Genomic DNA, 25333 nt, shown 5'->3' with positions numbered 1-25333 from the left:
GACGCTCCACTTTCCCCGAACAAAGCTTCAAAGAGCGTTCCGTATGAAACAACCCCTGATGCACTGGGAAGAACAGAAGCCATCCTGATCAGTATACCGAGCAAAGAATTCTATCGTCAGATGCGTATACGTTTTGAAAAGAGACAATGTAAATTGAGATTGACGATCACTGATTTCCCGTTTCTCTGTAAAATGTAAATCCTAGCAAAAGTACATTATCCTTTCTGTTTTTTAAATAATCTAAAAAAAAAACATGCTGGCACTGTTTTGAAAATAATAAGAATATTAGAAAAATACTAATATCAATGATATTGTAAGAATAGAAATATAATATATAAAGGATGTGTATTAATATTGAAGAATACAAATATTAATTATAAATTAAATAGAAATATTAGAAGAATATTGATACCAATTTCAAAAATAATAGAAATATTAAATATTATTATCGATATAAAAATAATAAAAATACAGAATATTAATAATAATAAAAGAACGGAATATTAACGGAGCAACATCAACGTTGAGATAATAAAAAGATATTTTTTCTTACATTACTACACTGATTCTTCGTAATTCGTCACGAGATCCAAGAACGTTCTAACCACTGCAGAAGACGAACACGGATCATGTTTCCCTGTTCACCGACTCGATTTCTCTTCGTTCTTTTTAATCGGTTGATTTATTCAGAATTGTGAAGGGGCAATTAAGCATTGCTGTATGCGTGATTTAACAGGTGGCCCCGCAATAATTTAGTCGGGAATTGGGTTACGTAAATGAGCGGGATAATTAAATGTGAAGAGTGGAGGGAGGAGGAAAGGGTTGAAGTCGAAGGGGGCACATGGCGACGTTTTATGATTCGATGTGTGTGTGTCATGTTTCCACGAGGACGATTTGCGCCAATTTGAATAAAATTGGCGTCCATTTCGTACCGAGTATCGAACAATGGCTGACGCTTCTGACGTCATCCCCGGATTAAAATAATGAGTCGATTCCAGATGGGACGATGGAACGTTCGCACCGTGGAATTCGTGGAAAAGGCTAAGTGTTCTTACGGATTAATTAATCGTGCTACTAGATTAATTCGAAATTGGACGAGGAAAGATCGGCGAAGACGAAAACAATATTTCAAATGAAATTGCACGGATAATAAGGATCGAGTAATCGAAAGGAAAGCTTTTAACCTTCACTTTTTAATATCTTGTATTTTACATCCATCGCATTTTCTCAAATTCTCTCTTGCAAAATAATTTTCTTTCACTCTCAGAAATAAATGAACTGCACCCAGTTTCCAAATTCGCGCGACAATTAAATACAAATCTATCAACTGTGGAATATCAAAAAGAAAAATGAAAATTCGCTAATAAAAATCGAAATTTAATTTAAAGAATCATTCGAGTGTATTGAAATCAATTGTAACTAAAATATCAAACGAACGAATATCGGATTCGTACGATTCCTAAAGAAAAAAAAAAACGTGTCATTGATGTACATGCATAGGGGAGCAGGAGGAACGTGTGTTCGATTTGATAGATAAAAAAAAAAAGTTGGTTTTCAATCTCGAATTTTGGGGAAGGAAAAAGAAAGGCCACGAATTTCTACGATGCGTCGATGTCGAACGAGTAAAATTAATTTCGAGGTAAATTGTTCGTGCTCGCGGACCCAACCCCCCAATCCCCCCGGGATTAATTGTCGCCACGAGGACTATAGAGCCCCTCCCGTTGTGAAATATCTCGTTAGCGTGTACAACCCTCGTGTCATCGTATACCCTTTTTCTTCACTCGATGACGCTTCTTCCTTGCTCGAATTTTATTCTAATTTAACGATACACGCCAACACGAATTTCCTAGTTGCGTAGTTATTTACATTACGGAATCTCCCGTTCATCCAACATCCAGCAAAAGGATAGCCGCGAGAGAAAACACAAAATTTTTCAAATATTCACGGACAAAAGAGTCACGCTTATCCCCACATCTCCGTACCTCGGGAAAATTGTATTTATATCTACTTCAGAATCGAAAAAATGGAGAAAGGCGATCGAGGAGAGACGAGTTCGCGCAGAGTCGAAACTTGGTTGGTCCAAGTACGTTGATTTTCCATCTGGTGACCGGTCCCGCATAATCTCGAATGAATTTTATCGATTCGAGGGGTTGAGGGAGGAGGAGGAGGAGTTGCATCGAGGAACTCCAATACGATTGCACTCGAATGTGCACTCGTCGCCATGACGAGAGCACGAGTTTCGAAACTCTCTCTCTTTCTCTCTCGATGCTTATCGTGACCCCGTAAAGGAGTGGCCCCCGTTAGGATTCTCTCCTAACTTGGGAGAGGACCTAGAGGGGGAGGGAGGAGGTCAGGAAATCGAGCACCCTGATATGAGATGCCGGCTCCGGAAGCATCCTCTGCTCGAGACCAGCTTATATCTTCCTGTTGGGATCGTGTGCCAGGATGCTCTCGACCGGCGGCCACATTGCACACGCCAATCTCACGTGATCGCGAAATATCGTTTGAACGAGATAAGAAGCTTTCGATTACTCGATCCCGCCGATCGGGTAGCTCTAGTTTTCGCGCGATTGTGAACGCAACTACGCGTAATTTTCGTGAAAGAAAGAATCGAAAGAACGATTCCATTCGATTCGAGAGGATATTTAGATCTTTGTCGTTAACAACGAATCCACGTCTACCCATTTCGTGTACATGCTCGAAAGTTTTCGAAGGGGAATGATCGAATCGGCGGCTATTAACAGGAATTTCCGAGAAATTATTCTAACGAGGCATCCATCTTCCTCACAACTTTACGATATTTTTCGATGTTTCAAATCATATAGATTCGCAAAATTTCTAAATATATATCGACGAACGAAATTCCTCCTTCGAGTTATTAAAATTCGATATTCTCTATTAATGTTTCAGATTATCGATAAGGTATCGTTATTACGCTGAAAATACCAACGTTTCTCGCGAGAGAAGGAAATTTCCTCTTCTTCCCCTCGCCATTCCCGGAGCGTAATAATTCAGCGTAACGGAAATTCCCGTTTTGGGGAGGGAAGCGAAATGGGTCAACGCGAAGGCGGCCATGCATTATCGCAAGGTCGCGCTTTTCCCGCGAATAATTGCGCCACGGAATCCACGCGTTCCAGCTCCCCTTCCCTCGATTGATCGATCGAGTCCCGAGGAAATTTCGGGAGCACGAATCAAGTTGGAAGTCTGGCCGAGTGTTTTACGGGCGGAGGATTAAATACACGGCAATCAGTGGTAAGCAGTTTATTCGCCGATGATTAATATTCGACAGACGTCCGAGCAATTTGCGATTCATCGTTTTATTATCCATCTTACGCGGCAGTTTTCTCGTTTGAAGAAATTTTCAAGGGAATTTTCGAAGACTCGTGTTAATCAGGAGTTGATGAATATGTATATACATGTGTTACATATTTCATGCTAATGTATTCTCATTTTGGTATTCTAGAAGCTTCAAGAGATCCAAAAGGAAATGAATATTGAAGTAATAATTATACACATAGATCGTGCTGTTTTAAATTAATCGAGTGTAAACGAGGAAAGATCATCCCCAATATTGAAAATTCATGATTTTTCGAACTGATAATAATTGTGTTTCGCATCGCGTGAAAAGAAACGAGAGGGGAAATTGTTTCAGAAATTATTAATTGAAATATCTAATCCCGTCTCTCCTCTCAAAGACATATAACTCTCATTATCATTTTTCCAAAACTTTTTTACAAACCTTTATTAATGCTTAAAGGAGATTAAAACCCTTGAAAGCTTAAAGTAAAAACTACCTAAACGAGTTCACGGCGAAAAGGGGAAAAGTCGTCGAGTCGAAAGGTGAAAAGTATTATAAAATTACCCGCCAGGAGTCAAAAGGTCAGCGAAACAAAAGATGCATATATTATTCTAAAAAAAAGAAAAAAAAAATTTCAAACGCATTGCATATAACTTCAAAAGTCAAAGATCATCTTAGAAAAAAAGAAAAACTCAACTGTGTATATAACTTGAAGCAACGTTGAGTAAAATTTAATAATTGAAGTCGCTTCGATAATTCGTTGTTCAAATGTCAACTGTAACTAAACAGTAGCCAAATTTATATCAACTATATAATAATTATCGTTCGACTTCGAAGTGACAATTCTGCTCGAGTTCCATCTTCCTCGATTCACGAGGAAATAACGCGTACATTTTTTAACTGACAATTCTTTTCTTCTAGTAATAATGTACACAAACAGTCTGTCAAATCACGAGGCTGTTTAGCATACAATCAACAATCAACAATGTACAGGTAACAAGGTGAATTTTCACGCGCGTTAACCGCACCATTCCGGGTCGTTCCGTTACTCACGCGAACAACTCGCGAGCGGCACGCACGTCGACCAACGTTGATCGTATGCACATGAACCGAGCGTGTTTCAATTAAATTGCACGTTTCATTGGCGACGCTCTCTCTTTCTCTTGCGAACGACGTGTAACGCAAATGTCGTACGCAGCTGCGACACGCGCTGGTTATAACTAACGTTACACGAGGTACCGTAAGATCTTTCCACGAGCTTGACGATCTCGAGACGCGTGGAAAATTGGATTGGCGAGAAAATCTTGTCGATTCGTTTTAAAATCTAATTTATACCGAGAAAGATAGATTTAAGGTTCAAGATCGAAAGTGATCCCTAAGATAAGTAACTTTTTCTTTTTTTCGTTTCGAAGAACGACAACGATTCGGTCCAATTTGACGAGATTGAACGAGAAAATTCAGTTTAAAGATCTAATTTGTCTTGATTATAGGATAAATTAGGGTAAATTTTTTTGAAGATGCAGCGAGAAAGATTAATGAGGATAAATAAATCGAAAGAAAAATCTAATTCGTTCTAATTCATCGTTTCATGATCGATAGAAACGAAAGAATGGTTTAAAACCTAGTGATTTTCTGGGACAACTTTCTTCCAAAAACCTATGATATTTATAATGTAATAAATAAATTGAAGAGCGAAATAGCGAAAAGACAAGAAATTGGGAAAAAAACTTTCAGAAAAATGATAATCCCACGATTTTTATCGGAAAACTGGAATACTTCAAATGTCAAATAGTCTATTCTGTAATTGGACAAAGTATCGGCACTCTCGATTTTCATCTTGGTCCACCGACGAAACCGCTAAATCAGAGGCCGAATCCACTCGATGTCGGTCGATCGATCAAACGGAGCAGAGAAGCGTGGTTGAGCAACGAAACTTCACTCATCAACAGAGGGGAGGCAAACTTGGAGCCAAAGCACGACAAGTAAACGGCCCACTTTCGCCACGATGGGGCCGCTCTCTGTTCCCTAATTAACAAGCGAGCCTAATTATAGAATTACAGACATTCGATGTCGGTTGCCAATAGGCGGAAATTGGGAATCAACCAGATTCATCGAACACCGAGAATCACCTTGAGAAGCGTGGACAAAGGTGTTGGAGGGTGACGGTGTAACAGCCTTGACCCAAAACGACCCTGACGTTTCTCCCTCCTAGCCGGCTTAATGGTTATTTCGTTCGGGAACTTTGTCGCCGAAAACAGGCAGAATCCCTTGTCTTCGATCAAACGAGATCCCGGTAAATTGTTACCGCTTCCGTCTCTGTTATACAATTTCCTTTCACGACTATGGAACTTGGTCGCCTTTCGAATCTTGATGCCCGACAAAATGTACCGTTTATTATACCGAAACAGATTCTATATTATTGACCGAGCGTGAAACACGTAATTTCAGATTTTTATCGCGAAAGAAAATACCAAAAATATCTACTATTCGATGATGATATAATAATAATTGTCATTCGTTTGCAATAATTATCTTACTTACTTAATTTTACGAATCCTCGTCCTCGAATAAAAATTGCAAAATTTATTATTGTTCTCTTCGTGAAACGAGCAAACATCACGAAAATAGAAAAAAGAAAAACTCCATCCTCGACTTCGAATCCCCAAAGATCGTAGTCACGAGGTTCTATGTCCCTTCAAGAATCACCCCTTCCCTCCCTTTCCCCCGTTCTCCATTTTTAAGATTTAAATCTTCGTGCAAAGCGAAACGTTGTGTACAGGATGTGCAACGTTTTCGCCGGGCTGGGGTAAATGTCAAAGTTCAGTATACACACACACACACGCACATACGTGTTCTCCGCTGATCAATATTGCTGGATGTGTTGGTGTTCGGGTGGCAGTGGCGCGCTTTGAGACGCAATTGTCCTCCACACTGTGCCGACAAGCGGAATGGACGTCGTTTGACCTTCGACGAGATATCTTCCGCGGGATTTTCTCAGCCGCAACGATTCCCCGCCACGCCCAGCCACGCGTAGGCTGGAACCCGGCCGTCGAAAGGGTAAAGGGCGCAGTGCACCCTGGAATCCCACCAGGAAATCAATTACCAGGCTTTAAATCCCACGGAAGGCGACCGGCTTTCTATCGATCCTCGCCTCCCACGGAAATATCCGCCACCGTTTTGCATCTGTTTATGAAAATCTCGTTACGGTTCCATTATCGAGTATCGAGCTAGCGGCTTTTCCATCACGCTTCACGGTGAAACGGGGTTTAAACGTGACTCGCGAAACGCGGTGGATTTCAATAACGGGGGCTGGTTGTTGCCGAAGAGAAAATTTAGCGATTGTTTCGATAGTTTGGTCGTGGAATGAACATTAAGCGGTTTTTAAAGAGAGATTATAAAGTTCTTTTGAGAGGATTTTAACGTATGATATACGATTCAAGTTATTGAATTCGATTAATTGAATATGCGGACGTACAAAGTCGTAAAACGTTATATAGATTTTCAAACTGCCTCTCTTCGTCATTAAAATTTCCATGAAATTGCCTTGCGTAATGATTCTTCCATAAAAAAATATTACCATTGTTCATCGTCACGACATCGTGCACACCATCGACGCACGACCAAGTCGCCGTTTCCGCGAAGCGGATCCACGTCTGATACACGTGACCCGTTCGTGAATCGTTATCCAACCCATCCAGTTATCCGCAAAGCCTGTAGACCGCGAAAGGGTCAACGCATTCCGATCCCGCGGAAACGTTTGTATCGTTGCAAAGAAACCGCGCGCGCGAGCCAGCGAACGAACGAACGAACGAGCGGGCGGGCGAGCGAGCGAGCGAGCGGCCCCGATCTTGGCCGCCCGACAAGGACGAGGTCGCGAGCGCGGCCTAATCGTCGATGTTACTCTCCGTACTCTCTCCGCGTTCCGGAGCTCCGGAGCAAAAGGGGTTTGTGTGTGCAGCTGCAGAGTGCAGGCGCACCCCCGGGCCACGCGTTATATAGATAATACACGGACGCGCGAGGCGTCGCACGGCTGGCGAGGAGGAAGAAGACGAGAGGAGACGGACACGAAGAGAGGAAGAGAGAGAAAGAGGGGGACGAGCGTGGAAAATGCATACACGCGGAGAGGGCGGATAGAGGGACCGAGAGAGGAAAATGGAAAAGAGTGGGTGGTTACCGGTGGCGGGTCGCGAAACGGGCCACGCGGAGGGGCGAGGAGGGTGGCGAGGATTCGCTTCCGTGTCCTAGTAGCACTAATGACCGCCATCCTCCCCTCCTTCCGTTCACCGTCCTCCCCACCAGCGCGCCCTTGCACTCGCTCCCCACCACCGGGCCGCTCGCCCCCACTCCCGCCGCCGTTCTCTCCCCTCCGTCTCCCCACCACCCGCGGCACGCAGGTTCGCGATGACTCGGGTTACGTCATAGCGCCTAGAGCGTGCCACTTCTCCCCACCCCTCGCCCCCCGCCTCCCACCACGCGCGCCGCTCTAGTAGCAGCTCCCCCCGATCGTGCTGATCCCCTTCCCACCACCCTGCCCCACGTATACTCCCCGATCGCCACGATTCTCCGCGACACCCCTCCATCCCGAATCCTTGTTGAGTATCCAGCAGCGCGGAGCGTATACACACGCTACGTGAGTGAGCTATATATCTTTTCCACTATAGCGGCCACCACTCGGCGAGATCGTGGGGGACCCGGCAGTCTCCGCTGGTACACCGAGCTGTGTGTTACCGTTCCTCGCTTGTTGTATCACGTTCTCCGCCGTAATCACCGTCGACGCGCGTCCCATCTGACAGACCTGTAGTCGCGGCACCACGTCGTCGTTCCACACACACATACACACACACATATACACATACGCGCGGGTAACCTTATATATATAAATATATATATATATATACATGTAAACTCATATATATGTATATATACTGTACGTAGAAGCAAAGAGAGAGAGAGAGAGAGAGAGAGAAAGAGGGGGAGAGATATACACACTGGTGACCCAGCAGCGTACACGCCATCCCCTGTAATACGCACATCGTAACGTGTACGAGGTCCGTGCACACACCATCCGCCGGCACACGCGTCCTCTCGCGCACACGGACCATCGGTGAACAGAGGATCCTTCTCCGATATATCGAAAGGAGGAGATAGAAGGGAAGGAAGTAGCGACGCGGGTGTTCCAACCAGTGCTACGACGGAGACGCGAAGAAGGAATTAACTCCCGTTAATCTGGCACGCGCGATCAACGTTTCCAAATAAGTGAAAATATCATCACGGGGAAGATAGACTTTTGGTGCGAAGCAGGTGCGAACGGTCCTCGTCTGTTTCGTCTCTTCTTCGTTCATCGGCTTCTGACATCGAGGAATAGCACGTGCAGGTGTGTATCCGAATGCGGGCACGTGTACGGTGCACGCTCGTCACGCTACGTGTATATGCATACGTATTTCTATGCGTGTATGTGTGAATGTGTGTGGGTATGTATATATATATATTTAGCGTGTGTGTTGCGTGTGTGTTGCGCGTTTGGCTTGATTTAGGTGAGATCGAACGAGATAAAATTTTAATAAGACGATAGGTAGGCATAGGCGAGTTCCTGTCGATCGCGAGTGTTACTGTTGTTGTTGTTATTATGACTCAGTGGCATGAGTCTCATCGTTTTTAATCGATGGTAAACACTGAACCGTGAGTGTTTCTCTTTAAAGACGCGAGTTACGAGTCGAAAGGTCGCGTAAACCATTGGGGACGAACTAACAGTGAAACCGGAAACGGGCATCGGAGACCGCCGCGGTATTGTTCGAAGAAAACACAGTGAAACGGTAATTAGAGTGGATAAACGTGGAATATTTCGAGGAAATTCCTTCCGATTATGCGTGGCACACTTGGTAATCCTCTTGGCCTCTCTTTTTATCTTGGATGTATCTTCATGCAGATCGAAGATCTGTCGTTTCTTCGTATCTCGATTTTATTTATTATTCGAATATTGCAGTGGTTTCGCGAAATTTCATCCCAAGTGTTCAGAAAACACGTTTCTTCCCGGAATACAACATACAGATCACCGATATCTCGCGATATTTTGCAAAATTCCGCAATTTGCATAAAATAATTCTTCGAATTTAAAAACTCGTTTGATAGGCATTGCGAATCGAAGTATCCACACGTGTGTTGCAGAAAAATAAGCGTATTTTTTTTATTTTCAATTCGAATCTCTCTTGTTAAACGACATACTTCTCGATCTTATTTGAAAAATTCTTCTTGCACGATCCGCATGCACTCGTCACGAAAATCTTGTACAAGAGTCTTAATGGTCTGTCGAAAAGGATTATTTACCGACGAATCAACTTTCAAGGTGAGCAAAAGGCGAGGGAAACTTTCCAACCCACGTCTCACCCTTTCGCATTAAGCAGCTCGTAAATATTGACTTACGGTCGAGTAGGCGTAAAGATCGGTTCGTCATTTGTGCTCCACGAGTGGCTCCGTTGACAGCTATAATTTGTATCGTGCGCAGTTTACATTGTTCGCGACCAAACCCGCTCCTCGCTGCCTGCATAACAGCGCGGCTTTAAATCAATGTACCACCGCGTTATTGATAAAAGGGGTACGTACATATGCATCACGTTGCACGACAGTTGCGTGTCCATACACGGATGCACGCGCTCTGTACTTTTCCTCTTTTTCTTTTCCTTTTTTTTTTCTTTCGCATTCACTTCGTACACCTCGATTTTCCAACCGTGAAACATGAAACGAGCCGAATTTCCTCTGTTTTTCGGAGGCTACATCCAAAAGTTCGAATTTATTTCGTTCGTCGAAAGAACCAAAGGATAGGAATATTTTTTTTTTTAAATCGCACGCGTTTCTGCGTCGCACAAGATCTTTTTAACAAGAGTGATGCAAGAGTCGCATATATATTATACGTCTTCCAAGATTTCGAATCTATTTCGTTCGTCGAAAGAAATAAAAACGATAAGGAGACGAATATTTTTAAATCACAACGCGAGGAATATATTATTCGATTAAGGACAAAATTTTTTTCTCAATATATATTTCAAAGAGTGGACAGAATTCTATCTTGATATTTTTTTAATTACACTCGTAAAGCCTACGACGAATTATCCCAATCGTTCGACGATATAGTTCACTATCTCGAATACCATTCATTACTCGACATGTTTCTCAAAATCGTAGAATTTGGCATGACGATTCGCTTACGACAGGTGTTGTAACTGGCCCAGATTCCGGATTCTATTTACCAATAAAACCTCTTAAATATATCGGTTATTGCGCAAGAAAAGGGAATCCTTGCGGATTTCTCTCTGCGATCGGCAGGATCGATAGACGGGAAGCCGAGAAGGAAAATCGATCTTCGTTTTCTATTTATCTTTCGATAGAATCCAATCTGCCATCGTGGATCTGAAAGGATGAGCGGCCAATTAAGTCCGCAAAATGTCTCGCGCGCATTTCGATTCATCATCCATGGGCCAATTTCTATACGCTCGAATCAGAGTCGATTCGTGTCCTCGATGCTTCTGCCCGTGTCTATTATTCATTTGACGAGATTTATGGGTGAATCGGTTTCGCCAAGCCTGCATTTCGCGTGTGGTATTCGCGGTTGCTTTTTTCTTTTTTTCTTTTTTTTTTTTTGGAATTACAAACCTTTTAACGCGAAGCGTGTAAATCAAATGGACGCGTGAAAGTTGATGAGTTTCGAAGTGAATTGGATATATAGGGTTGTTTTAAATGTACATTGAGATTCAAGTCTCCAGGTGTTAAACGCGTCTTTTGAAATATTTTATGATTAATATTAATGATTGCGTGAATGCTAGATTGTCTTAGAGATAGAGTTTTTTTTCTTTTTAATTTTTATTGTGAAATGGACGCGATAAAAATTGATAATGATAGTTTTTGGATATAAGATTATCGATAAATATTAAATATTTGTAATTGTGTTTTAAATTTTTGATAGAGTGTTTTTTTAATTTCAGTGTTAAGTAGGTTGGATAAGATAAAAAAAGATTTTATTACGATATTAGCAATCGAGAGTTCTTGATCTTTCTGAAAAATGAATATCTAATTATTAATGTCTTTTTGATTTTCTTGTATTTCTTCACTAAAGAATAGTAAATATTTTTTTTTTCTTTCTTTTTTTGTTCTTTTCCATCGATGTGTAACTTATAGAGTCGAATAAATGGCGTATGAATATTCCGTGAAAATGCAGAATTCTTTTTAGTAAGCATTAGTAACCATAGCAACCATTCAACTTTCATAATTTTCTGTTTATTACTCGTTGAGTTATTACGTTATCATGGCAAGGGTACGGTACGTTATTTAACACATCCACGTGCAGCATTTAAATAGAGAATTTAAATGCTTGCCTCGTTTTCGGAGCTCGGCCATTTCAAGAAGTCTGATCACGATGCGAGTTGCAAAGGATAATTTGAAATGTGATTAAATTTAAGCGAAAATACATGCTTGTTTTTAATGCATTTTACATAATATATATATACGCATGTGTGTGTAATGATTAGGATGATAATGATGATCGTAATTCTAGTAACAACTTAATTAAGAATTAAATTGTATATTATAGATTTTACGATGTTGTTAAATTCGTGTTGCAGAACCTGTTTAAACATCAATTTTACATTCATTCAATGTAAATGATAATTAAAAAAAAGAAAAAAGGAGAAGAAGAAAAAAATTTACTATCAACGAAAATGAATATATTATAATAAAAAATCACTTACATACGCGTTAAAACTGATAGATAGTTGATACTTGACGCGTTGAAATAATTAAGTAAAAGCATAAACTTGATAAAAAAAAAATATCACGTTCTTAATATTCGAAATTCGCTATCGCGTTTCCACGATAATAAATTAAAACGAGATTAAGAAATACGAATTCCTTATCTTCTAATTAAACGCTACGTGACTAATATATAGCATTATTCTCGTTGTACCTAAAAATACATTAAAAAAGAAAAAATACCGAAATCAAAATATCTATCACGATTCAAACTCAATTCGCACTCTCGATCGTTTCTCAATTTTTATTCCATCCGCGTAACATTTTTTTTTACCTACAAAAATACACGAATCCTCCATCCGAAAATCGGGGAGGAAAGATCGAAAAAAAAAAGAAAAGGAAAAGAAACTCTCGAATCATCCAATCCAACACAATGCCGCGAAATTAATTATACAACCACTCGCGATTAATAACAGAAGAAGCGAATAATAAAACGGAAGAAAGTTGGGTTGGATAGCGGACAAAAGGCAGGCGTCGCGACGTCGTCGTTAATCGTCTTCGGGATTTAATTACGCGATTCAACCATTGGATTTTTGCGCGGAAACGCGCGCTGCCCGAAAGCTCGTTGTCGGTCGCGCGCGATTTCAATTCGTGCTTCTTTCCGTATTTCTTTTTTTTCTTTTCCATTTCCTTTCTCCTCCCCCTCCCTCCCTCTCTCTCTCTTTTTTTCACTCTCGAGCTCACGGCTCGAGCTTTTGTGCATTCGCTGCTGCCGGATTTTTGCATACCAAAGCCCACGGAATGTCGGCGCGCGGCTCGAACGCTTGAACCCGCCTCGACCAATTACGTCCCCTGAATTACATACATCGCGACGCATCCCGTTTACAGAAATCCCGTTTTTTTGATCTCGGCAAAGGTGTCTCGTGATTTTGAACCCGAAGTATACGTAAGCGTGTAGGTTCAGCGTTTTAGGCGGTTTAGAAAAGCTTTGGATCTGTTTATCGCGACACTAGACGAACTGAACTGGAGAAGAAGCGATTTTTTTGGAGCAAAAACGTTGGAAAATTTAAACGAAAGCAAAAGTTTCTTTTTTTTTCTTTTTTGAAGAGGTTTTATTTTTGGGAATTTTTAGGAAGCGCATCTTTCGTTTTGTTTTCCAATTTGTTTGAAAAATTTGTTTCTTTACTCGTACGATTGGAAAATTGTATAAGGATATAAATCCTATCATTCGGATGAAAACGTTTTTTCCTTTTGTGAATGGTGAAAGTTTTTTTCATCGAATTAATTCATCTGTGAATTTTTTTAAATCATTATGAGAAGAATTAATATGGAATAATTTCTTTGAATAGAAAATTGATTTAGATAGATGTGAGAATTTTTTCCATTGTTCGGAACGAAAGTATTTTAATCAAGGTTCTTTTATCGAATTGTTTTTATTTTATTTTTATTTTATTTTATTTTATTTTTTTCATCGTTTGAAAAATTGCATGGATTTGTTCTCTTTTTCTTTCTTCGTAGATCTTCTATCTCACTCGGTGAATTTGAGCAGTTGAACAAAATGGAAATATGTGTACACGTCTGAACATATGAATATTGTCTTTGGATAATTAAAGACCAAAGACTAAGAAATTGACGACAATGTGACGTTCAAGCTTAGCAAGGCCAAACCTATTTAAACTTGAAACGCAATTGCGTAGATAGGTGACAAATGGTATCAAAATGGTTCTAAAAAAAGTTCTTTCCATTATCAGTATAATTATCAACAGCCATCGCTCCATATTTCTTTTGTTTTCCTTAACGCTATAATCCACATACGATATATTATTATTTCCAAATATTAAATTTTCCCACTGACATTATAATTAAACCATTTAAAATATTATTTTTTTTTTTTTTACATTTTCGTTTTCTCGCGCAGACTCGTTGTATCGAAGTAAATATCAATCCATATAAATTATACACGAAAGACAAGTTTAGAAAAATTTGATCTAGCTTCAACTAAATTTTTTCGCGAACACAAAATTATAATTATCGTATTATTGTCAATTATTTTTTTTGCCGTCAAGCAAGAATGACGTGTTAAAAAGTATAATAATATATACTTTAACGTTAATTGCAATATCGACCAGTCATTATATTAATATCAATCATAATTGACACATTTTTATCGTCATTATTGCGTTATTCGTAATCCTGATAAATCGAATATCATCTAAAAACGTGTGTGTAATTATAGAAATTTTCGAAAATTTTCATTCCTTGCGAATCGTTGAGCGAATTTTCATTTAATTACTTTTTTTTAAAAATATCTTTGTGCATGAAATATTTGAGTTATAATGATGAAAATGTTTATTATTTTGAATGGAATTGATAATCATCGATGAAATTTGAAATTCAGATAAACGAAGATTTTTCATATTTCCATTAATCGTTAGTAGGGTGTAACGGTATTGTGTTTTTTACAGCGTTGTTTACAAAACACGATAATATCTGAATGTAAAGATAGAAGAAATTAATCAATGTTTTTTTCATATCTGTTATCGAAAGGTGTAACGGAAGAAGTTATCAGATACAAATGAAACGTGAAGAGTTATGTGATGAAATGTAATCATAATTGTCATTGATGGAAAAAAATAGGTAGAATAAGATAATAGAAAATTGTGCAACTTTTTCTTTTCTTCTTCTTTTTTTTTTTGTAATCGTATCAATATCATAAGTGAATATAATAAAAAATCAAAAAAATCATTAATATCAAATTATTATAATCAATATCAAGTTAGAAAATCATTGTTTTCTTAATGATTTATTCTATCGTCATAAATCTAATCTATTTTTCAAAATTTAAGATTAACATTGATCATCTTTGAATCAAACGTCTTTTTCTTCTTCTTCCATATAAGAAATTCAATATTTCTTCTTAGCAACTTTGCTCGACACTCTCTCTCGCTCTTTTTGTTTTTCTCTCTTTTTTTTTTGCCATTTTTCAAAATTCCAATTCGATTCAATTAAGATTCTGGATACTCTCTGGTCAAGCAAGTTGCTAAATTACGCACACACGCCTCTTTTATCCATCCGCAAGTGGATCCAATTACGCTTTATTGTGGGGCCTGTTATTGTATCGTCCGTGTAAAAGCAACAAAAGTCGCGTAACCGGTCGCGTTTCTGGGACGTTTTTCCCTCATAACCGTGATAATAACGGCCATTAGCGCCGTTAATTATCAACCTTATCGCGAAATTTATCTCTTCAAGGTTGGCCACACTGGTGTGCATTACCAGGATTGACCTGCATTACCCTTGGTCGAGCTCGGTTATGGATCGGAGGGGAAGGGGGGTTGAAGCGAACTCCCGATGGTTAAACCGATTTACGCCCGATTTATTTCAAAAACCGTTTCTTCGCCATGCGAATCGAGAGTGCGAAGTTAATCTCGGCATAGGAACGAAGTTAAAACTTTCTTTTTCTTGACTCTGATACAGAAAGGATTATCAAGAAATTAGATTTTGTTCTTCTGTAACTTTTGATTATGATATGAGAGGATATTCAATTGATGCGTAGTTGGAATCGTGGAATTTCATTGGGTGATGAAAAAAATAGGATTTTGCGCGAATTAACGACCCCTTTCAATCCGAATTATTTACTCAGGATTAATATTTCGAGTAGAAGAGGTGTAATACATGTAATAATGTAATTGGCGGTGAAAGCTTGTTTGGATATTGGTTAAAGGTTTTTATTTATTTTGATCGTAACACGTATCTATTCCTTTTTTTTTTTATTATCGTTAAATAAGCAATCAAGTTACAAATCGCTTTAATTTGTAGAAAAATATATAGTTATTTTCCATTATAATAAAAAACCCGGAGAAATTCGAAATATAATTTATTATTTACACGGAGGTCTAGACAGGAAATTTTAAAGCGTTGAAAGTGTTGAATAATTAGCGTGCTTTATAAATCTCGATATACCACACACGTATAATGTTTTTTTTCTCTTATCGACTGTTAATTGATTTTTAACCAATTGCTTAGAATTATCTTTCAGAAAATTATTCTTTCGCAGCGTTTGAACAACTCATTAACGCGTGCTCGGTCAATTTAGAGAATTATATACGTTTTAATATAATGTGACTAAATGATTCAATGTTGCACGAAGAAGTAAAAATAATTGATGAAAATTGCAAGTATTATAGACAAACGTTATATTGTATTAATTATAACGAATTTAACACTTGTATAATAATCATTCGATTTAATGAAATCTAAAATTAAATTTAAATTATAATATTTAATACTTCAAAAGTATAATCAACGTCTAGCTTTTTCATTGCGAAAAAATAAGAAAGAATAAATTAAAATTTACTCATTTTGATTTCGTAAGATAGAAAAAAATTCTCTAATCTTCATCGATCGAAATTAATTATTAACATTAGATTCGATCGGATTAATAATCCTATCGATAGTTCCTTTATCTTTTATAAATAAAACATAACTCTATAATTGAAAAATTAAACACGAATTGAATTGAACGTGGCACAGATTCATAATGACTCGATCGATTCCACGATTACGATAATTGTCGATAATCCCTACAGATTTTCAACAACAAATTTAATCCGCAATATTTACACGAGTCGACACGTCAAAAATTATCGCCGCTTAAAAGCCTGGATAATCGTTTCAATATTCCGACGAATCAAAAAACGAGAGAGGATTTAAACTCGAAGATTCGCATTCTAATTTCCTCGATGAATATATATACATATATATACATCTTGTTTACCCGCTCCCTCGTGTTCCAGTTCTTTTACAGAAAATATGAGATTCGAGCCGAGGATGATCGAACGAGTAATAGCATCGAAACTCGGTTCTCGTTTCCATTATGTAACCATGTTTTAAAAGCCAGTCGAGGAGGTAATTAACCAGTGTTTGCCGTGCAATTATACGAAACGAGGTGTTTTCGATCCATTAGCGCGTACTTGAACAAGCGGAGAGCTATCGTTGTCGGCCGAATAGGGAAGCATTGCGAATTCATGATGAAAAATACCGTTATCGAGTCCTGGCATTTGCGGGCAAAATTTTACAACGGGAATAATTATTAACGTCGCCCTTACGAGTCGAAATCGATCATTTAAATCGTCGTGGAAATATATCGGATAGAATTTTTTCCTCTTCGAAGGGATCGATGAGGGAATCGTTCGAATCTATTGACTCGATCACCGAAAATGATAATAAATTATACTTATACTTTCTTTTTTTTCCCCTAAGATGGAAATGGACGATCAACAAGAAAAAAAGCAAGATAATTAATAACCTTTCAAGAAGGACGGACGTCTACGAATTTACCCAAAAAATGAATCTGGATATAGACACGATAAAGATGACATCTAAAAACAAAAGATTCCGAAAATACACGCGATATGCGGAATATCCGCTCGGCTGATGGAGGTAGATGAGAGATAAAGCATGAAATAACGATTAACATGTGTGATCGAGAGGGGGGAAATGGCGCGAGGAAGTGGAGAGAAGAGGAAACGAGTCGAAGGAATCGCGGGCGGCGTGGAAAGTGGAGCAATAGCGGAGAGTTTCCGGGACGAGCGCGACAATCGATCCCCGGGTCTAATCGATTCGATACTCCCACGCCCGTTCCAATCACTGGCCGCACCGACTTTACACAAGAACGCCGCGGATTGGTCGGTTGCAACCCGGTTGCGCTTCGTTTTCGTTTCGGCATCATCCATCGCGTTTTCCGGCAACCCATAATTTTCGTCCACGATATTCCGCGCCAATTTATGGCCTATAGACCTGTCGGTCGCGTGCACCTCTCAAACATCCCTTCCATCCCATTTTTTCGAAAATCATTGCTCTATGTCCTTCTTGTGTGATGTGAATTTTTCCTCGATTTTAAAAAATAGTTTATCAGCTACTGAGGACTATTAAACGTTTGCCCCATGGAAAGAAGATTTTGGAAATAAATATTTTACAAGTGGATAATATTTCAAATCTCGTACGAGACTTTATAATTTTTTGAACGTAATCAAAAATTAAATTTATTATTTTTCCCAACTCTGACATTACGTTGAAAGAATAATTGTGTCGCTTTAGTTATTATTTAAAAAAATATGGATTCAACCGTTACGTGAAATTTCAGATCGAACAACTACTTCGATTGAGATAGCTTAGAAGACGAATCGAATGGAAATCGGAATTCGAATCGAGAAGTCGAGCAAAGTAAGAATTCGTGTTCGGATGAGTAACGGAACGAGGTGTTCGCGATAATAGGCCGTGGTAATAGCAGGGACGTTATTAATGAGCGATAACAGGTAAAAGGTAACGGTTCCCGTAACACGATGACAGATGCAGCTGGCTATAATTCGAGGCTGCAATGACGCGCGATTATTAATTGCACAGCGTGGCGCGGGATCGCGAATTTTCAATGTTGGTCCGCTCGATACTTTAACGGGACATTGTTGAACGCGATGGATGGAATTGGAAATACCGCAAGCAAACCGGATAGGGCACGTGCTCGAGCAACGTGCAACGAGCAACGTTCTCGAAACGAGTGATGTAACGATAGAAAAGATGCTATCATATATATATACGTACGTATTTTTATTTATTTTTATATCGTACGTTTGATAAATATTTCTAGAAAAGTATGGATTAATTGTACAAAAAAATTATCTCCTTGATTAATTAAAAGATCAAATTACCTTAGACATAGCAGGATCTTCCTACAGATTGCCAGATTGTTGAAGATACGCTCGATAACCTTGATGTTATTTAATTTGAAATCTGAAATGCAAATAGAAATAAATCAATTAGAACTAGGAGCTGTAATTTAAATAAAATTCATAAATAAAAGATTCATTAGTCGGTATAAGTAACATTCTCTGAAAATGACTTCTCTTTACTTTTAAATTAAATTAAATCCGAGTAGTGGTGCTCGAACGAACTCATCGACCAAAAGTTTAAAAAGACTCCTAAATCGATTCGAATCGATCGATCGAATTTTACTTAATTTCCCGTTAATCCCAAAAATGAATGTGCATATATATCGAAATCTCGATCGAACAAATTATTCGATAAACGGGGAACGAAAATCGTTCTCAACCTCTCAACAAACCGCGCTCGTTATTGAAGCCATACTTCTTGGCTGTGCCTCATGCTAATGAGGTTAGTATATCATAACGTCTAGAGAACGAGTGTGCAGGTCGGAGATAAGTCCTTTATTTATACAAGGAATTAGTATGGCCTCGGTGCGCGCGAACGCGCCACCGCATCGCGCTCTGTTGGCCGCGCTATTATTCAATGGAGGCGCGCGTGTACACGGCCGCGATAAATTACGCCACGTATACTTTGCCGTCGGAAGTAAATCTTCCGAGGGGTTACGCCCCCTTTTCAGGAGACTGTTTTCTCGAAACAGCGACCGGTTCCGCCGAGAAATCGAGAGTCGCCCTCCCTGCATTTCGTCCTGTTTTATGGCTGTACGCGCGTCTCTAATGGCTGCGACTGCCAACCTGGTGGTCCGTGTCTCGTTTTAAACACGGTTCCGATATCCTTGAATCTCGTCGAGGTTTCGTGCGCTTGATTCGTCGAAACGAAAAGAGTACTCGAGACTGTATATATATACATATATGTATATAGGAAACCTTGAATTTTGATTCGTGGAATTAATTTTTCTTTTTTTTTTTTCTAGTGGTTTTTTCTTGAATAGATAAGATCCGTATTTTCCATTTCGGAAATATTTCGTTGGGAGAATTTAATCTGTGTCGAATTTTGGATTTGAATTTTTCCGATTCAATTGCTCTTTATGAAGTTGATTTTATCTCTTATCATTTATTATGAGATTTTTTGTTCCATTAGAGGAATTATACTTAAACAATCTCGATTATTATCGCAGTTTGAAGCCACTATCGTATATTTCGTCGAACGCACGATGTATTCATATGGATATTTCCTCATAATTACGTGTCGACAGTCTGGAAACGGTGTGAAATACGACGATAGTGCAACGTTCATTAGAGATACAATAATAATCGATAATGGAACCTTGACCGAGCCGTAGTCGGTGACGATGTTCCAATAGTATAAATTGAATCTGGAAGACGTCGAAAATTTCAGTAGTTTCTCCCCAATAAGAAAATTAAACAGGACTTGACGATGCTTGATCGGTGTTTCACAGGTTGTTTCATGGCGATAGAAAACGTCCTTTTTCGAGTGAAAGTCGGTCAAGGGATCGTGCGTAAAAATTGGAACGAGTCGTTTATTGCTTAAAAAAGACAAAAGGAGGAACGAGAGAGAGGATAAGTTGGATTTATTTCTTTTTACAACCTAAATTTTTTTTCCTTCTTCGTATTTTTCTCTTTCTTCTTCTGAGCGTCTTTTTTTTTTACTCGTGAAAAATGCGACTCTTGAAGAGCAGTTTTTTTTTGTGAGTGTGCATCTATTATTTATTCGTTGGGTGTGTCCAATGAAAGTATGTCGATGCGAGTTTCATTTCAAACAGATGAACTTGATACGCGTTGTCTGACCGCGAATGGCATAATCTACTTTGACCGTATTTTCTTTGTTGTGAAAGCTTCTTATTGCATAAACCATTGAATTTTTCTTTCTAGTGGAAATTAAACATTCTGTTACTATAATCTTCTAAAATTTACTATTTCTTAATTTTCATCTATTCCGTAATTGGACCGGTTAAACTTTTAATCGGCCATGTTTGAAATTTCGCGAAGAAAATAGAATCGAGATTAGCTGATATAAATGTTTTACGTTATGAATATTTAATTAGAATATGATATATCGTTTTTAATCGAGACAGTCATGCATCATTAATGCTCTAATGAAAATACAATTGATATTCCCATCTGTCGCGTTCTGTACGTTAATGAGTTTACACGATGTTCTCGTATTTCGTTTTATTTAACTTATACTTTGTGTCTATTTTTTTCCATTTTAAAACTTTCAAAAGAATTAATTTAATGGACTTTGAAAAACGTATATATTACTGCCGTTACGTAAAGTTATCGATTGTTTCGTTTAAAAAAAAAAAGAAAAGAAAAAAAGAAAAACTCGACGCTCAAATATTTTTCTATTCAAATTAAAAATCCACGTAACAAATTATTCTTCGAATAATCAACTCAAATAAAATTAATTCAAATTCCTCTCCGTCTTCATCGTTTAGAAACTAGAACTTATGCAACGAAATACTTCTCAAAAATTAATCAAAATACTACTTCAACTTGTTCAAGAAGTTAATCTAAATAATAATATGATAAACGATAAATAAATATTATCATCGCTTCGAATTTTTCATTTTTATTATTGAAAGATTCCCAATACTAAAAACCTCTTCGACGCATTTTAATTTTCTCTTTAATCATTGCAATTTTAATTTAAGAAAAAAGAAAACAGTGTTCCCGATTTTACGATCACCTCCGTCACCGTCCTTAAAAATCGGTCGAAAAACAAAGAGAAAGAAAAGACGAAGAAAATTCTTCCACGTCTGATCTAAGTACGTGGACCATTTATTTACCCAAAAGATAAAATAATCCACGTGTTTACCGCAGGAACCGAGGGAAAATATACGGCGGAAGGGGGAAGGTAGCGAGCGAGTTCTAATCTACCACGCGCGGAATTAATGTTAGGTCTCCACTCTAATACCAATCCTCTGTGGCTTCTCCCTCATCGCGTATGTCGCACTGACGCGCACACGTGGAACTTTCCTCGTGCGCGAGGTAAGCAGCCGGGACGTAAGTTGCAACCCATTACACAATATGGCGCATGCGAATCCATCGTTACGACTTGCTCGTTTTGGAAAGGAAGGAGGTCAATATTTGGGGCGGTGGCACGAGGATAAAATTGATCGTGACATGGAAGAGATATATGTCCACGGTTGTATCCTTCCTCTTAGTCCCTTTGCCGCCGATGCTGCCTCGAAAGAAGAAGTAGCTTATACGTTTCCCTCTTCTTTCTTTTATTACCTCCTTGCTCTTCCCCAGGATGGATAGTCGGATTCTTTCGTTCGATTGTTTCCAATATTACGTAGAGTTGTTTGGACGGAATACGGTATCGTAAAATTTGTATCGCGAGTTACATATTGGAAAGCGTAAGGCACGAATTTTATGCCACGTTGATATTAGTTTTTATGAATATTTTACGATAATAATAACGGTACGATATATTATATATTATATTACGGGGAAACAATAATTAGTTAGTTGTTTGTTATGGTATAGTACCAATAAGGAGAACTGGAAAAAGAATTGGAAAAACAATGAAGTTATTTATTATAACGACGTAACGATCTTCGATGATAAGAGAACAAAGGCTATCTCGTTTACGTCCCATATAGGCGGAACATCTTCCATATATCTTTATATTGTCTCCAATAAAGCTTACAACCTCTTCATTCCAACCCCTTACATCCCACGAGTTTACACGAATAAAACGCCCACCCATCAATCGTCCCCGCATCCTCTCGTTCCTCCCTGTCTGACCAGAGACTTACCAATTCCACTAGTAGAACTCTCTCCGCGTCTGTTCCCCTAATTTCAACCTCCGACTTATAGCCTCTTAATTTATCCACCTGTTATACCATCTATACGTTATACGAAATTGTGGAAAACAGAAATTTTAATTTATTCGAAATTACTTTCGAGGAAACTCGTTAACTTGTAATGATTAAAAAAAAAAAGAAAAAGATGCATATATATTTTCAAACTTCCTTCTGAAAATTGTCTTCTCACCGAATTTTCCAACGTTCGAATTAAATTAATAGATTAAAATTACTGAAACTTCATTATGCAGCTACATCGTAACGTAAGATGATAATTTAAAAAAAAAGAAATCTTGATGTTGATTAAATCATTAGATTAGATAACCCGTTTGTCTATCGAACGTCGGCAAATATTCCACGCGTCACGCGCGCGTACACACGTTTTGTGTATCGGGTTTTATGCACAGCTAAGTTTGTGGCGAGAGACGGTGTTTCGGATGGCGCCACTTGCCGCGCGCTAGGTACGGGCGGGTCCACACTAGGTCACGGGTCGATTTTCACCACGTAACGTTCCAATTCGCGCTTGATATTGATCTCAGCTTTTCCGCCCACGTTACAAACCGCCTTCCGGGGCTGGCGTGGCTCCGCGTGGCCGCGCGAGAGGGTTGAAAGCGTTCTCGCCGTCCCCAAAGGCTTGCGGGGAATTCGAGGGCGGTCAGAAATCAGGATCCGCAGGCTTTTAGGGGCGGCGCGGACCGCTTTGATGCATTCTTAGCCGCGTGTAATGGGCCGGATCCCGGACGCGAGACAAATTCCGAGTATCTTCTTCAGCTTTTCTTAATATTATTATTTCTCTGTTCTCTCTTTTTTCTTTTTTCTCTCTTTTTTATTTATTTATTTTTTTTTTGTTCAATCGTTGAGGGAAAACGTTGAAGAAAGAGGATCTTTATGATAATTCGTATTTTTCTTCGTATTCTTCTTCTTCTGCTTCTGCTATTTTATTAGGTGTTTTCAATTATCGAGAAAAGAAATGTGCGACGTTGGTGTTTCGATTTATAATTTATTTTTAAATTACTAATAGTATATTTTTTCCTCAAAGAGTGAAATTTGATATGGAAATGGACACACTGGTGCAACACTTTACTGGAATAAAATAAAATCGTTAGTATCTTTTTCATCTTTTTTTTACTACTATTTTTCTGTTTTCTTTTTTTTCTTTGTTCAATCACTGAGGAAAAACGTTACCAAAAAAATAAAAAAAAGAGGATCTTTTTATGGAATAATATAATTCCTATGATTCTTTTTTTTCTTCTTCTTCTGCTTCTTATTTTATTACGTATTTTTAATTATCGAGAAAAGAAATGTTGATGTTTCAATTTATAGTTTATTGTTAAGTTAACAATAATATATTTTTTTTTCGAAAACTGAAATTTAATGGAAATGATGTTGATGCAACATTCTTGCGAATAGAACATGGCATTACAAAGTTGTGAAGTCGTTCCCCAGTGACACTGATTTCAGGAAAAGGACTTCGTGCAGTCCTATTTTTAAAACACTCGTAACCTTACCCTTTCAGAGGATTTGCTTGCTCTTATTCGTGCGTTTGCATGGACGTGTTATATTTGCGCGGAATCAGGGAATTTCGAATTTTCCTTTCCTCCTCATATTCCCTATATTTTTTTTTTACTTTGCTCGTTACATCCAGTTTTTACACTTAGTGAATAAGTTGAGAAGTGAAGAATTTTTGATTTATAATTCGAAAAAAAAAAGAAATTTAATCCTCGTCAGAAATTCATAAAAATATTGAAAAATGAGATGGAAAAAGATTTAATCACCTCGTTGAAAAAAGAAAGGGACGAGACGATGATTAATCCAAGTCCAAGTATTAATATTAACAATGACTCGGAGGATTCCACGAATAATATCAAGATGTTGCGCAAAAATCGTCTAGGGAAATGAAAAAGAGAAATTAATTCGGATTAAAAGAACATTTCGCTCGCTCCCGCCCTTTTTCAAATTAATTAAAAACAAAAATTCGCAAAATAAAATCTATCCCCTTTCCTCGATACAATCCAAAAAATCGAGGTTAATCGTTCCTCTTTCCCAAAACAAATTCTTTTTCTCTTCGCCTAATTCTCTCTCTCTCTCTCTCAAAAAAACTCATTTTCAAGCACGATTCCAAGAAACGAAACACTGGGTTTATCGCGCGCGGTCCGCCACGAATTTCAAACGCGAAGTGGAAGTCCGGGTGGAACAAAGGGCCGGTGGTAGATAAATCCGCGAGATAGGAGGCCCACAACCCCATAGGAAACGGTCGATCAATCGTGGCGCGCGAAGTGGAGGTTCGGCCACGGCGAAGTTACCCCGAGTTTGCCGCGAGTCAGTCACGCCCAGGGTTCGACGACCTCGCGTGGCCGAGCGATTCGAAATCGTGCGGATGCGGAGCGGCACGGAATACTTCTCCGCCACGTCAACGCCGTTTAATTCGTGGCCGATCGATCGTCCAGGGTCGCCGGTTAAAATAGCGCGCCACCCCTCCGCCCTCGTCGTAGTTTTCGACGTCACCGCCGCCGTGTCCTTGAGAGAATTCAACCCCCTCCTCTCCCATCCGTGGAGGGCTCAGGCTAAACACGACCGTCCTTTGTATTAGCTCGCATCAAAAAAAAAAAAAGGAAAAAAAGGAGAAGAACGTTGAAGCGGAGGAGAGTATTTCGAGGTATGCGAGGGTTGATCGAGAATGGATGGAAAGTGATGAGTGCTTTCAGGAAAGTGAAGATTTGGATTTGGAATTTAGGAGAACGTATCGT

General features: G+C 38.8%; 2 protein-coding genes across 8 annotated transcripts in view; one reads left to right on the top strand and one right to left on the bottom strand.

The window, feature by feature from the left end:
• LOC107998100 (uncharacterized) overlaps window positions 1-25333 on the bottom strand; it is a 233548-nt gene that overhangs the window by 176181 nt on the left and 32034 nt on the right. For 2 of the 6 annotated variants that reach the window (XM_062072714.1, XM_062072715.1), the window contains exons 1-2: window positions 18943-25248; window positions 18742-18823 (exon numbers count right to left, since the gene is read on the bottom strand). Coding sequence is in view for 2 of the 6 variants with exons in the window: in XM_062072711.1 (XP_061928695.1) it covers window positions 18742-18750 (9 nt within the window). In the remaining 4 variants the exon portion in view is untranslated. Of the gene's footprint in view, window positions 1-5839; window positions 7309-18741; window positions 18824-18942; window positions 25257-25333 lie in introns of those variants that run through there. The other 4 variants (XM_062072716.1, XM_062072710.1, XM_062072711.1 and 1 more) reach the window with 3 other exon arrangements.
• LOC107998101 (protein Tob1) overlaps window positions 7949-25333 on the top strand; it is a 105570-nt gene continuing 88185 nt past the window's right edge. The window contains exons 1-2 of one of the 2 annotated variants that reach the window (XM_062072755.1): window positions 7949-8672; window positions 17297-17476. In XM_062072755.1, the coding sequence (XP_061928739.1) occupies window positions 17471-17476 (6 nt within the window). In that variant the 5' untranslated portion in view covers window positions 7949-8672; window positions 17297-17470. The remainder of the gene's footprint in view (window positions 8673-17296; window positions 17477-25333) is intronic. The other variant, XM_062072756.1, reaches the window with a different exon arrangement.

The sequence above is a fragment of the Apis cerana genome, linkage group LG3 (assembly GCF_029169275.1).
Source record: "Apis cerana isolate GH-2021 linkage group LG3, AcerK_1.0, whole genome shotgun sequence".
Taxonomy (NCBI): Eukaryota; Metazoa; Arthropoda; class Insecta; order Hymenoptera; family Apidae; genus Apis; species Apis cerana.
The sequence above is the reverse complement of the archived record's forward strand: the minus strand, read 5'-3'. Positions and strand labels throughout refer to the sequence as shown.